Source organism: Saccostrea echinata, unplaced genomic scaffold, assembly GCF_033153115.1.
Source record: "Saccostrea echinata isolate AGI-Se365-2 ecotype Australia unplaced genomic scaffold, CSIRO_AGI_Sech_v1 ptg000014l, whole genome shotgun sequence".
Taxonomy (NCBI): Eukaryota; Metazoa; Mollusca; class Bivalvia; order Ostreida; family Ostreidae; genus Saccostrea; species Saccostrea echinata.
This window is the reverse complement of record NW_026889763.1, coordinates 2,124,512-2,136,645: the sequence shown is the minus strand read 5'-3', so window position 1 is coordinate 2,136,645 and position 12,134 is coordinate 2,124,512. Positions and strand designations below refer to the sequence as shown.

Genomic DNA, 12,134 nt, shown 5'->3' with positions numbered 1-12,134 from the left:
TGTTGTCGCAGGTGATGTTTTACTTATTATAAAACAAACATCTGTACAGTGATTGAAGTCAACTTAAAATCACATCAGCCATATAAAAAGATTCCAGTTCTATAAGAGTTCATTCTGAAAATTGTTGCAGGACCTATTGTAGCTATAATTTTTTTTTGTATCTATTATCATGATTATTCACTCAAGATATCTTGTAAATAGCCCAAACATAGAAGGAATGTCATATATGAAACTTCAATTTATGTGAACTTTGAGATAACAACAGTGAATTTTAAAATCGTAACAAGGTTGGGATGACCTTCAGTTTACTTCTGTGTATCTCAACGTATCATTGTCAGAGATACAAATGTTCAGCGGTAAATTCAGGCGGAATCTCAAGTCTAAGTTTTAATAAGCATATAAAAGAAAGATCACATTATTTTGTAAGATTTATGCACATATATCAAGTGTCCTCTAAAATTACTTGCATCATACTGTGGTTTTATATAGCTCTTTATTCATTGGAAATTTGGTAGCAAAATATTTTCATTCATAATTGTTCTTGGTTTTCAGTGCAAATACATTTAGATGTTAAGCTGTTTTATTGTAGATTTATCAAAGAAAAAGAAGTTTCTGAGACTCTTTTATATCTGTATTGTTATTTTTCATGTGGAATCTTCTACGTTAATATGTTTTGACCGTATTCTGGTCTTGTTTTTTTTTCTTACACTCTGCAAACAAAATTAACAAGAGTATGCCATTAATTTTCAAAGATACAGACTTGATACTGCTCAGAGAGGAGAGGAAAACATGAAAAAAGATAATTTTTGACAATTCTGTGATGGCTCCCAGTGGCTTTATACATGTAGTCTGTGGAGGTTGTTTATAGAAAGAATTTGGAGATTAAATAGGCAATCCTACATTATGTCACTATTTAAAAATTTCGGAAATGGAGAGAATGTTATTAGTCGGTATTCTGTTGCCTGATAAAAATGGGGGAAAATAATGGCTTTTTGATGAAAATGTATCTTCTAACAATACTCGTTTAATAAAGTGATGGTCTCTCAATTCACTTTGATGTAATCGGTACATGGTAGACCTGAAACGTGAATATTAACATGTTACATCCGACTAATGTGTAATTTGTTTGTTTTAGACACATACTTCACAAATAAAAACAGCTGAGAAGGGGTGGTAACTAGGAAATTTGTTGTTTTATTGTCTTTTTTCAGTATCAAAAAAGTTGGGTGTAAATTGCAGTTACTGGAAGGTTATATGAATCAGTTTTTTGACAGACTTAAAATTTTGATGTATTAAGACTCTAAAAAGAAATAAAATTCCATGTCTAGCAGTGAATTAAGATTTTAGAACATACCAGTGTCATAACATTTGATAGAGATATTTTTCCAAGGAAATGTACTAGAATTCTGCTTCAGTCCCAAATGACTCACATGCATGGAACAAATGTTTTATTCTTTTTCTGGCAATGTTATATAGATCATAACTGCTTTTCGCAGGAGGACGAAACATGACGGTTTCTCTGCAGTCCCGCACGGGTCACATGAATATGGAGGCAGTGGTGGGCATGCTTGTGTTCACTCAGTTCTGGTTCTGGTACCCACTGACCCATTTCCTGTCCATGGCCTTCAGTCCAACCTGCCTGGTAGGACTCAACGAGGATCTCAAGGTTAGTATCTATCAGGATGTAGCTCTCAGTGAGGACCACAGGTTAAGTCCTAGTGACCTCAGTGTGAACCTCAAGGTCATTATCAGGGAGACAATGGATCCTAATGAGGACCTCATCACATTGCAGCTCTCAGTGAGGACCTCAGGTTCTGTTTTACTAGACCTCAGAGTGAACCTCAAGGACATTGTCAGACAATGGATCTTAATGAGGACCTCATTTATCAGGTTGCAACTCTCAATGAGAACCTCAGGTTCAGTCTGTTAAATCTTAAAGGACCTCAGTGAAAAACCTGATATTCATTTTCAAAGAAGTCTTAATAGACCCCAACCCCAATAAGGACCTCATGGGTAGTTTTCTTTAAAAAAAAATCTCATGGGAGCTCAGTAAAAGGTCAGTTTTTAAAATGTTTTCATTGATCAAAAGTAGGGCCAAGAGATAAGTGTTTGACATCTTCTTGAACCTTGGAGACTTTCTCCAAAACATTAATTGCACCTCCAAAAGCACCTAGGACTCGATGTTTAACAAGTCTCAGTTGACCTCATTGAGATTATCATGGTCTTTGACACAAGTCTTAGTGGTTCTCATTGAGATCTTCATGATTTGTCACACATGAGTCTTAGAGGACCTCGTTGAGATCTTGATGATCTGTGACATGAGTCTTAGTGGACCTCATTGAGATCCTTATGGTCTGTGACTTGTATGATACAAGTCTTAGTGAACCTCAATGAGGATAGGGAGGCCAGTGTTGGACCTGAGTGATGTCAAGTTCAGTGGGTCTCATGAGGAAGATAAGGGTCATGCAGCTTCTGTCAAGTCTCACAAAGGAATTGTGTCGTTCAGTGTCATAGAAGGACAAAACCTGTTCAGTACTGTAATTGCCAATATTATCTATACACATTTATATGTTAATTGTTCTGCATAATAGACTTAATGGTTATTGACAATTTAATGTCTAAAGTGAATATTAAATGGTTCAATTAAATAAGCTGGTTTGATTCTCCTCCATTATTTCTCTGTAGTCCACCCATATGCTCAATGAATTACTGCCATTGGTTGCTGACGTGGGTATAATAACAGACAAATAATTCAATTGTCTTCTCTTTTATGATCTGTTTTCTCATGTCTTTCTACAGAAAGATTTTTTTCTATTAATCAGTCAAGGAATTTAATGTATTGTCAGGAGATCAGAAATGTTTTCACGCCTTTTTGTAAGAGTCTTTCTTTCCAATCTTTGTCTTACGTAGCTTTGTCATTGAAGATGTACTTTAGAATACTTTGTAGAAACGTTCAAGCACATTCATTTTGATGACTAATACTAGGTAGAAATCATTTGTTCAAGTTTTAGTATTGTAATTATATCTCCCTGTCGCCATATGTGCAGAAATGCATGAAGAGGATTAAGTAAGTAAGTAATTATATCTCCAAAATCAAAGTTAGGAGGGGGGATCCATGTGCATCCATCTATCTAGCTGTCTATCTGACCTTTTACTTATTTCTAAACATTTTTTGTCTCTTGAGATTAACAACAAATCAAAACATTTTATGACTTCTTTAACTTCCACAAAAATTTGCTTGACCCTTAACAAAGGTTACTTAGACAAGGTGAAGGTCACAGTGTTCAGAAGTGTCACATTTATAGAAGGTCATACTTTCATACTCAACACAAAGGTTGCTTTTGACAAGAGTTGTTAAAACCCATAAGTTATTTGTTGTCTATAGTCCCTCCAAGATTATTTACTCTTAGTGAGACCTGCTCTTCATTCATGATAAACTGAAGGAGATTGAAGAGTGATAGATGGATTCCATGTGACCATTACAGCTACATAGCATTTATTGAAACTACTCCAAACTTCAATCAACTTAATCATTAACTCAATGTAGACAAAAGTATGAATGTATGGGATGGATAGACATTCTCCATATGTGTGTATCTTCTGACAGTTTCTACGATTGCAAAGGGAATCCAAATGTTTACCAGATTTTTAGGTATTTAAATACTTAAGGTGTGATTTGAACAGAATCTTAATTTTTATTGATGATTTTGAGGGAAATAGGGATAAAATTGTAGAAACCAGAGAAATTAGTTGATGATGTGAAAAATAAGAAGTTAGGTATTGATTTTTCAGAAATTATATCATGCATCTGTTTTGTTTTGTTTTGTTTTGATTAATTTTTTTTTTTCCTTTTATTTTTTGTTTTTTGTCTTATTAACTGTAAACAGATCACTAAGATTTGAGAGGCAGATATCAATTTCATAAATAACTACCTTTATTTTCTTTCACGCCAACAGATGCCAAAGTTGGAGTTCCGTTCCAATGCTAAACCCTCTCAGTATGCCTACCCCCCTCCCTTAGAGGACAAAAAAGAGAAAACGAAAGAGAAAGTATTGACAGCAGTCCTGAGTATTACTGCCAAACAGAAGAAAAAGGAGGCTGAAAAGAAGAAAGATGAAGAAAAGATGGATGTGGTAGGTGAAGAATTAAAAAAAGGTCAGCCAGAATTATAGGTCATGGGTCAGACTGATTATAGATCAAAGGTCAGGTAGGATTATAGGTTAGCTAGTAGCTCAGAAAATTTTATAGATCAGCTAGGATTATATAAATCCTGTAAAGGTCATACAGGATTATTGGTCAAAGGATAGGCCAATCAAGATTATAGGTCAGACAGGAATATGGGTCGGCTAGGATTTAAATTGTAGGTGAGAAAGAATTATAGATCAGCTAGGATTATATGTTATAGGTCAGACAGGATTATAGGTCAGACAGGATTATAGGTCAGACAGATTATATTTCAGACAGGATTATAGATAAGACAGGACTACACATGTAGGTCATAGGTCAATAAAGATTTCAGGTCATAGGTCAATAAGGATTATGATTGAAAGATATTCATAGTTGATGCTGGTGTGTTCATTTAATGAAATTTTTTCTCCCTGAAAAATGAAAGTACATTTTTTGACACTCTGACACAACATAAACTAAAAAGCTGTTCTTATTTCCCTGCTAATTTGCAGTGAATTGGGCACAATTTAGATATATTAAATAAGAAAACCTGGTATGCGTAGATAAATAAATTTAGCCGTATTGATGGAGTTTTCTTTCGCATATTATTAGGCTAGTTTTGCATGTTGGAATAGAGATTTAAGACTATGTTATTGTGATTTAAAAGCTACACAAGACATATTATAGGTTTTCAAAGGAAAATCCAATATAAGACAGACTCGTGCTCTACATATTGACATGCTATTTCTCCTAAATGATGGTCGTTAAACTAATTTGTTGTCAAAGCAATAACCAACGGTATATCTTGGCTTCCATGTTTTCCAGTTGTTTTACTTTCAAGCTTCTTATTTATGTGACATGATATACTTATCTAAAATGAGGCTTAAAACATGATTTTCATATGGTTTATAAATCATATCCATTCTATGTTATTTTGGTAGTATAAGATGATAATTTCAGTGCAAGTTGGTAAAAAACACAAGATATTCATACTGAGATCGTACAATGATGAAATTGAACTCTGTATTTGTACAATGATGAAACTGAACTCTGTATTTGTACAATGATAAGACTGAACTCTGTACAGTGAGGAGATTGAACTCTGTAGGATGATGAAATTGAACTCTGTATTTGTACAATGATGAAATTGAACTCTGTATTTGTACAATGATAAGATTGAACTCTGTACAATGAGGAGATTGAACTCTGTAGGATGATGAAATTGAACTCTGTATTTGTACAATGACGAAATTAAACTCTGTACAATGATGGGATTAAACTTTGTATTTGTACAGTGAGGAGATTGAACTCTGTGTAATGATGAGATTGAACTCTGTTTTTTGTAGGATGATGAAAAGAAAGATAAGGAAGAGGAAAAGATGGAAACAGAGGAAGGAGAGAAAGAAAAACAGGATAAAGAGAAAACAGAGAAGGAGAAAGAACCAGAACCCAACTTCCAGATGTTAGATAATCCTGCCAGGGTGATGAAAGCTCAGGTAAATGTTACAAATCCCAGCAAGGTGGTAATTCCATTGGTCGATAAGAATTCATTGATAGGTAATTCCATTGGTCGATAAGAATTCATTGTTATGTAATTCCATTGGTCGATAAGAATTCATTGTTAGGTAATTCCATTGGTTGTTAAGAATTCATTGTTGGGAAAATTGGTGATAAGGCTTCATTGTTGGGTACAATAAAACATGCTGATAGGGAATATGTTTATAACGAACTGATGCTTATAGCAAAGAGATTTTCATTCCCTGTGACTTTTAAGTATATTTCAAACTTAACGGGTATCACATTAGGCTTATAACAAAGCAAATCTGTCTGTCCCTGGCACTTGGTTATAATCATGTTTTACTGTAATTTCATTTGGTGTAAAGACTTCATTGGTAGAAATTCCATTTGGTGATAAGACATCATTGTTAGGTAATTCCATTTGATGCTAAGACATCATTGTTAGGTAATTCCATTTGATGATAAGATATCATTGTTAGGTGCAGTAAAACGTCTAATCCGGACACCATTCATTCCAAAGAAATTGGCCGGATTAGACAACATTCCGGATTAGACAACATTTTAAACAAATGAATTTACTGAAAAGGACTTAAACTTAACATTATATTAGGCAAGATTTTGGATTATACAACATCCAGATTAGACAAGTTTCACTGTAATTCCATTTGGTGAAGGTTAAAGATGTATATTTTAGATGAATATTAAATTCATCAAGCTGATGAGAGCCCAAGTACCACAAACTGATGAAAATTCTTGTATATAATAGATACTACATGTACTGCAAAGTGATGAAAGGTCAGCTAAGTAATATAGTGATGAATAATTCAGGTAAATGTTAGAGTGATGAAATTGTTGGGTAATATCTTTAGAGTGATGAAAGCTCAGGTACATGCAAGGATGATGAAAAGCTGAGATAGTACAATAACAGATTACTGTAGCCAGACATTGTATAGACAGGATCCTTAAAGTTCAGTGCAATTGATTTAAGTTTTCCTCACACAAATGGAAAAAAAACTCAGATGAGTGTAATAAAAAGCTCAGGTAAATTTTAGAGTAAAATTTTTTACATACATGTTGGATAATTAATCTTGCCAGGATGGTGATAAACACATGGATAAGTATCATACTTAAATTGGATGTTAGCTACATGTATTTGCAATCTTGATTATGCATACCAAATACATGTACCATCATACTATTATTCAGTAAAGAAAAAAGCACTGGTTTACATATTTCTACTGGTTGAGGTGCCTTATTCATGTAGTATGTTGATGATAAGGGCTACTGACACAAACAATAAGAAGAGGAGGTACTTGTACTTGTGTGTAAAAAAAAAAAAAACTAGAGACCAGAACTTTATCATATCAACAGTTTCTGAATAGAATTTTTCGAGATAGATTTATGTGCAGTGTCTGGTACATTTTAAAAAATGTAATACCTGACACCTGTATTTTGTACTTGGTCATCCTTGCGTTTCACAACAGGAGTCTATAAAAAGCTGTATACAAGTTTTTGTTGGAAGCTCACTTCCAAGTTAATTCTGGGCCAGAGTTCAACAAACTTGGTTTTCAATGAAGAAAAAAAGCAGAATAAAGGAATTGGTTGATTTCTTGGCTAACATAAGGATGAATTTCCCAGTTGTATAAACACATGTCATGCTGCAAAAATTAAAAGTTAATGAATTGGAGATTTTGTCGGAAAAGAGGATATGTAATTCTGTCATGGAAATGTTATTAGTGCAAGGTAAAGCATAAGTCAGTCAACATATCACATGGTTTATGCTTTTTGGCTTAAGAGAAATTAAGTACAATGGCATGAACAAGATGTAATAGCTGATAAACGGTACTCGATTATGTGTGCTGTATATATTGCTGTATTACATGTATGATATTAATTTGTGATTGATATGGTTTCCTAAGAAGATTAACTCTTGTATAATTATTCCCTTCTGCAGAGAAGGGAAATTTTTCTCAACATTACTTACACATAAGGAACAAAAGATTCTTCAAATTATCAATAATAGAATTTTAACTAAATACAAGACCTCAAGGAATATTATTATTTATGAACGTGATTTTTCTTATATTCTAGCTGAAGGTGTTGGTAATGCCAGAGACAAGCAGATATGTACCTGTTAAGGATGTAAGTATATGTATATACATTATATAAGCATTTTATAGGTAAACAAGAAAGGGGTGGATCCAAAAATTTTCTTACAAGAAAGTGATTAAGATATAGATGCAGAGTATTTTTTATATATACAAGAGTATTTTAGCTGGATAGAAATATTCTGAACAGAAATAAGAACTATGGCTAGGAATGCTTTAAAGGGGCCAGTGAACAAGCCTTAATCTCTCTTCTTTAAATAACATCATATTGGTAAAATGTTTCAGAGTTGAGCATGATTAATTTATTTCATGAAGCATTGTTGAATGAATAGCTTGCAACAATTATTTTTTTGTTATCTTTCATTTACTGAAGGCTGGTCAGTTTATCCTCAACATATTGACAGTTGTCATAGATACCAGTCTTGAGCTAACTTTTAGACATTAACCTCGGGTAACAAAAAACATAGTAAAGGGTCCTACTACATGCTGAAAATAGCAAACGATCTGATTTGTATAAAATTTGTTGCCAGTTATCAGGTTTTGTGGTGTTTCAGAAAATTGAAATTGAAAATTGTATCTATTTTGGGCTAAGTGTGGCAATTCTTCAATGAGTTAAAGTGTTCAGGAAGTAGACAAATATTTATCAACAATTACAGTTTCTTCTCTACTTGAAAATTAAATAGCTGTGTTAATTCAGATTTTCCCTTGGCCACTTACATGTACTGCCTGATTTAAGGTCCATCTTTGATGATTTTTTCTAAAAGATTTAACAGACAAACAAGCAAATTGAACCAAAACACACCACCTTGCTTAAAGATAACACAAAATTTTTATACTAATCTTTTTATATTATTCAGAACATTTTATATCTAGAATGAGCAGTAGAATAAATTCTAAGCAGCCATTGACAACTTACTGTATACATGTATCTGCTGAAAAATAGTTTTAAGAAACTTGAACACTATGTTAATTCTTAAAAATTGTATTTTAGAGCATTTTAATCTATTCAAAGAACTGGCTTACTTTCTCGACTTGTTTAATACATTTTACATGATAAAAAGTGACACATGGAGGCTTCATCTTGATATGACATATAATACTGACATTGTATTTGTAGGTGACACATGTCATGATGTGACATATGTGACATATAATACTTGGATTGTAAGTGACACTTGGAGACATTTTGATGTAGCATGTGCAACATATAATACTGACACTGTGTTTGTAGGTGACATGTGGATTATCTTTATCATTTATTAAAGATTATCATTATTTGCGTTATCTTGATGTGACATATATTAGTAATTCTTTGCATTGATTGTAGATGACACATGTAGACATTCTCTTTGTGTGACATATAATAATAAGTCTTTGATTATAGGTGACACATGGAGGCATTACCTAGATATAACATGTGACATAAAATACTAATTCTTTGATTGTAGGTGACACATGGAGGCATTATCTAGATATGGCATATGACATATAATACTAATTCTTTGATTGTAGGTGACACATGGAGGCATTATCTAGATATGGCATATGACATATAATACTAATTCTTTGATTGTAGGTGACACATGGAGGCATTATCTTGCTGAGGAATAGCAAACCAGGAGAACAAGAGGAAATTATAGAACCAGTAGCAGGTCAGTTATTTCTAAGTGAACCAAACCAGGAAAAGTGCTTGAAATTTGACCCAGTCCTTGAAAAGTGCTTAAAGAGCAAAAAGTCATGGAAAAGTGCTTATATTTGCATGTTCAGTGCTTGAGTTTTTAACAGTGGTGCTTGAATTCTGATCATGGGCTGCTATAAAAACAAAAATTTTAAAAAAGGAAAAAAAATTGTGTTTGATTTATGTGTACTAGTATGTGTATTATCAATTAGAAAATGTTGGGTAAAAAACATAAATGGAGATCAAATGAGGTAAGAATTTTTTGGACAAAAACTATGTAAAATTTTCTATTTGCATCGTTGTATCATGCAATAGTGCATAAATATTACTTAAAAAATTGTCTTAAAGGTAACAGTACTGAAAAGTGCTTGAAAATGATGCTGGGATGTACGAACCCTGTGTTTATTCAAACTTAAAATATATGGACTTGTAAACTACATAGAGACACCAGTGTTTTATGCTACTTGTTCAAACTTGGGGTTAAAAGGTCAAGGTGACAAACATTAGCAGATTGCCAGGCCTTTTATAACTTTGTTGTTTTTTAGTTATATGAAAAACTTTTAATTGCATATAATTTTACTGACATTGTCAGAAAAAAAACCTATTTGTTTTAAACCTCCCGTTGATTAAAATAAGAGTTTTTGACTTTGTGGTTTTGGGTTGGCATCCAAAAGGTTCAAGTCAAACAAGTTCAATTTCCTGATGTTGAAAGTGAATGCAACACTTACCACAAGATTACCTAGCCTAAAAGTGCTAGGAATTTCTGAAATTGTTTTTCCTGTTGCATCATTCATTTTGTCTGTGAGAAATGAATTTATATCTGTTTTGTTTTTAGCTGGAGGACCAAAGATTGAGGAAGAGGAGGAGCCAGAGCCCCCAGAGCCATTTGAGTGGACCGAGGACTGAAACCGAGGAACAAAATAAAGAATTTACAGGTTTCATAGCTGATCATGCCTTTCATCTGAAAACATATTTTATCAGCATGTAATTTTTTAATAGACTTGATACCTTCTTATTTTTCAGCCATAGAATTTAAAGTGTTGGATTACCTACCACTACCTTAGCAAGAACTTTAAAATGTCAACATTTATTTGTGACTTTATTCAGAGGGTGTGACCTTCATAGATAGAAAAGACTGTTATTATAATATTTTATGTCTTTGTGAAATTTAAAACAATTAAATTCAAAGTCATAATAAATTATGTCAAAAAAATTATTTACATGTTTTTATTGCATAGGAAGGTTATAGTTTATTAGGGCCCTGCTCTGCGGGCGCCCTATAGTGATCAGTCTGTCCGTCCGTCTAGTGTCTGTCCGAGATCTCTTGTCCGGAGCATATTTTCTCTCTCCTTGGCCCAGTCTGGCTCATACTTCACCCACAGAGTGCCTTTGGGTAAAGGGAGTGCAGTGACCTTGAACCATGTTTCTAGGTCTAAGGTTAAGGTCATAGCAGAATTATATGAAAAATCCTGTCCAGAGCATATCTTCTCACCCCTTGGTCCAATGTGGCTCATACTTTACAGAGTTCCACTGGTCAATGGATGTGCAGTGACCTTGAATGAAGTTTCTAGGTCAAGGGTCAAGGTCAAAAATATTTTCTCTCTACTTGGCCCAATCTGGCTCATACTTCACCCACAGAGTGCCTTTGGGTAAAGGGTGTGCAATGACCTTGAACCATGTTTCTAGGTCTAAGGTTAAGGTCATTAGCAGAATTATATGAAAAATCCTTGTCCGGAGCATATCTTCTCTCCCCTTGGTTCAATGTGGCTCATACTTCACTCACAGAGTACCACTGGTCAATAGATGTGCAGTGACCTTGAACGAAGGTTCTAGGTCAAGGTCAAAAATAGGCTACCTTACATTTTCATGTTCGTTACTGAAAGTGGGGCCCTTTGAGATGGGCACCATCTCAATAATATCTAGTTTTTTTCTGTTTTACTTATTTTTTATGCCCCTGTGGGAAAAATGGGAACATATTAGTTGGTCTGTTATTCTGTCAACTGGTAGTCCAAGTAATGTCTACTCAATAACTTGAGAACCCTTTGCTTGACAGACATAAAATTTAGTACACTGAGCTGGTACCCCTAAAAAGTAAATGATGTCTATTGATTTTTAGCTCAAGGTCAAGGGTCAAACTACTTTGGACATTAAAAAAAAGATATTGTCCTTAAATATCTTAAAAACACTTTACTTGACAGACATCAAACTTGGTACAATTTTACCCAATAAGGAGTAGATGATCACTATAAATTTGAGGTTACAAGGTCAAGGGTCAGACTACTCTGAATATAGGAAAATATTGTCTGCTCATTATCTTGTATATTCTTTGAGTGACAGATATCAAAATTATACACTGGTATCCTCTATGGAGTAGATGACCCCCCCCCTTTCAGATTCTTCTATTTCAGTTTTGCCACACGAGAAACATTTCTTATTAGTTGTATTTTTTAACCTTCTATTTGAGATGTAAACTTTGTATTAAATCATAAGCATAACAAATTGAAATCAAAAGTCAAGTAAGAATCTTCCGTGAAAAGATGTGTTTCACATTTGTAATGTCTAAAGCCTATACCTGAGGCATATACCTCATATTTATTTTAATCTGTCTACAAATCCAGATACAATATGATTGAAAGTTGGAAATGCTGATTTGATAATGAAAT

General features: G+C 33.6%; 1 protein-coding gene across 1 annotated transcript in view; it reads left to right on the top strand.

Moving 5' to 3' along the window:
* Positions 1 to 10,627, top strand: part of LOC133186628 (26S proteasome non-ATPase regulatory subunit 1-like) — a 110,776-nt gene extending 100,149 nt beyond the window's left edge. Inside the window, exons 25-31 of the mRNA XM_061321864.1 lie at positions 1,497 to 1,666; positions 3,957 to 4,133; positions 5,514 to 5,663; positions 7,777 to 7,827; positions 9,370 to 9,445; positions 10,307 to 10,406; positions 10,495 to 10,627. Coding sequence (XP_061177848.1) covers positions 1,497 to 1,666; positions 3,957 to 4,133; positions 5,514 to 5,663; positions 7,777 to 7,827; positions 9,370 to 9,445; positions 10,307 to 10,377 — 695 coding nt within the window. The 3' untranslated portion in view covers positions 10,378 to 10,406; positions 10,495 to 10,627. The remainder of the gene's footprint in view (positions 1 to 1,496; positions 1,667 to 3,956; positions 4,134 to 5,513; positions 5,664 to 7,776; positions 7,828 to 9,369; positions 9,446 to 10,306; positions 10,407 to 10,494) is intronic.
* Positions 10,628 to 12,134: the final 1,507 nt, after the last annotated feature.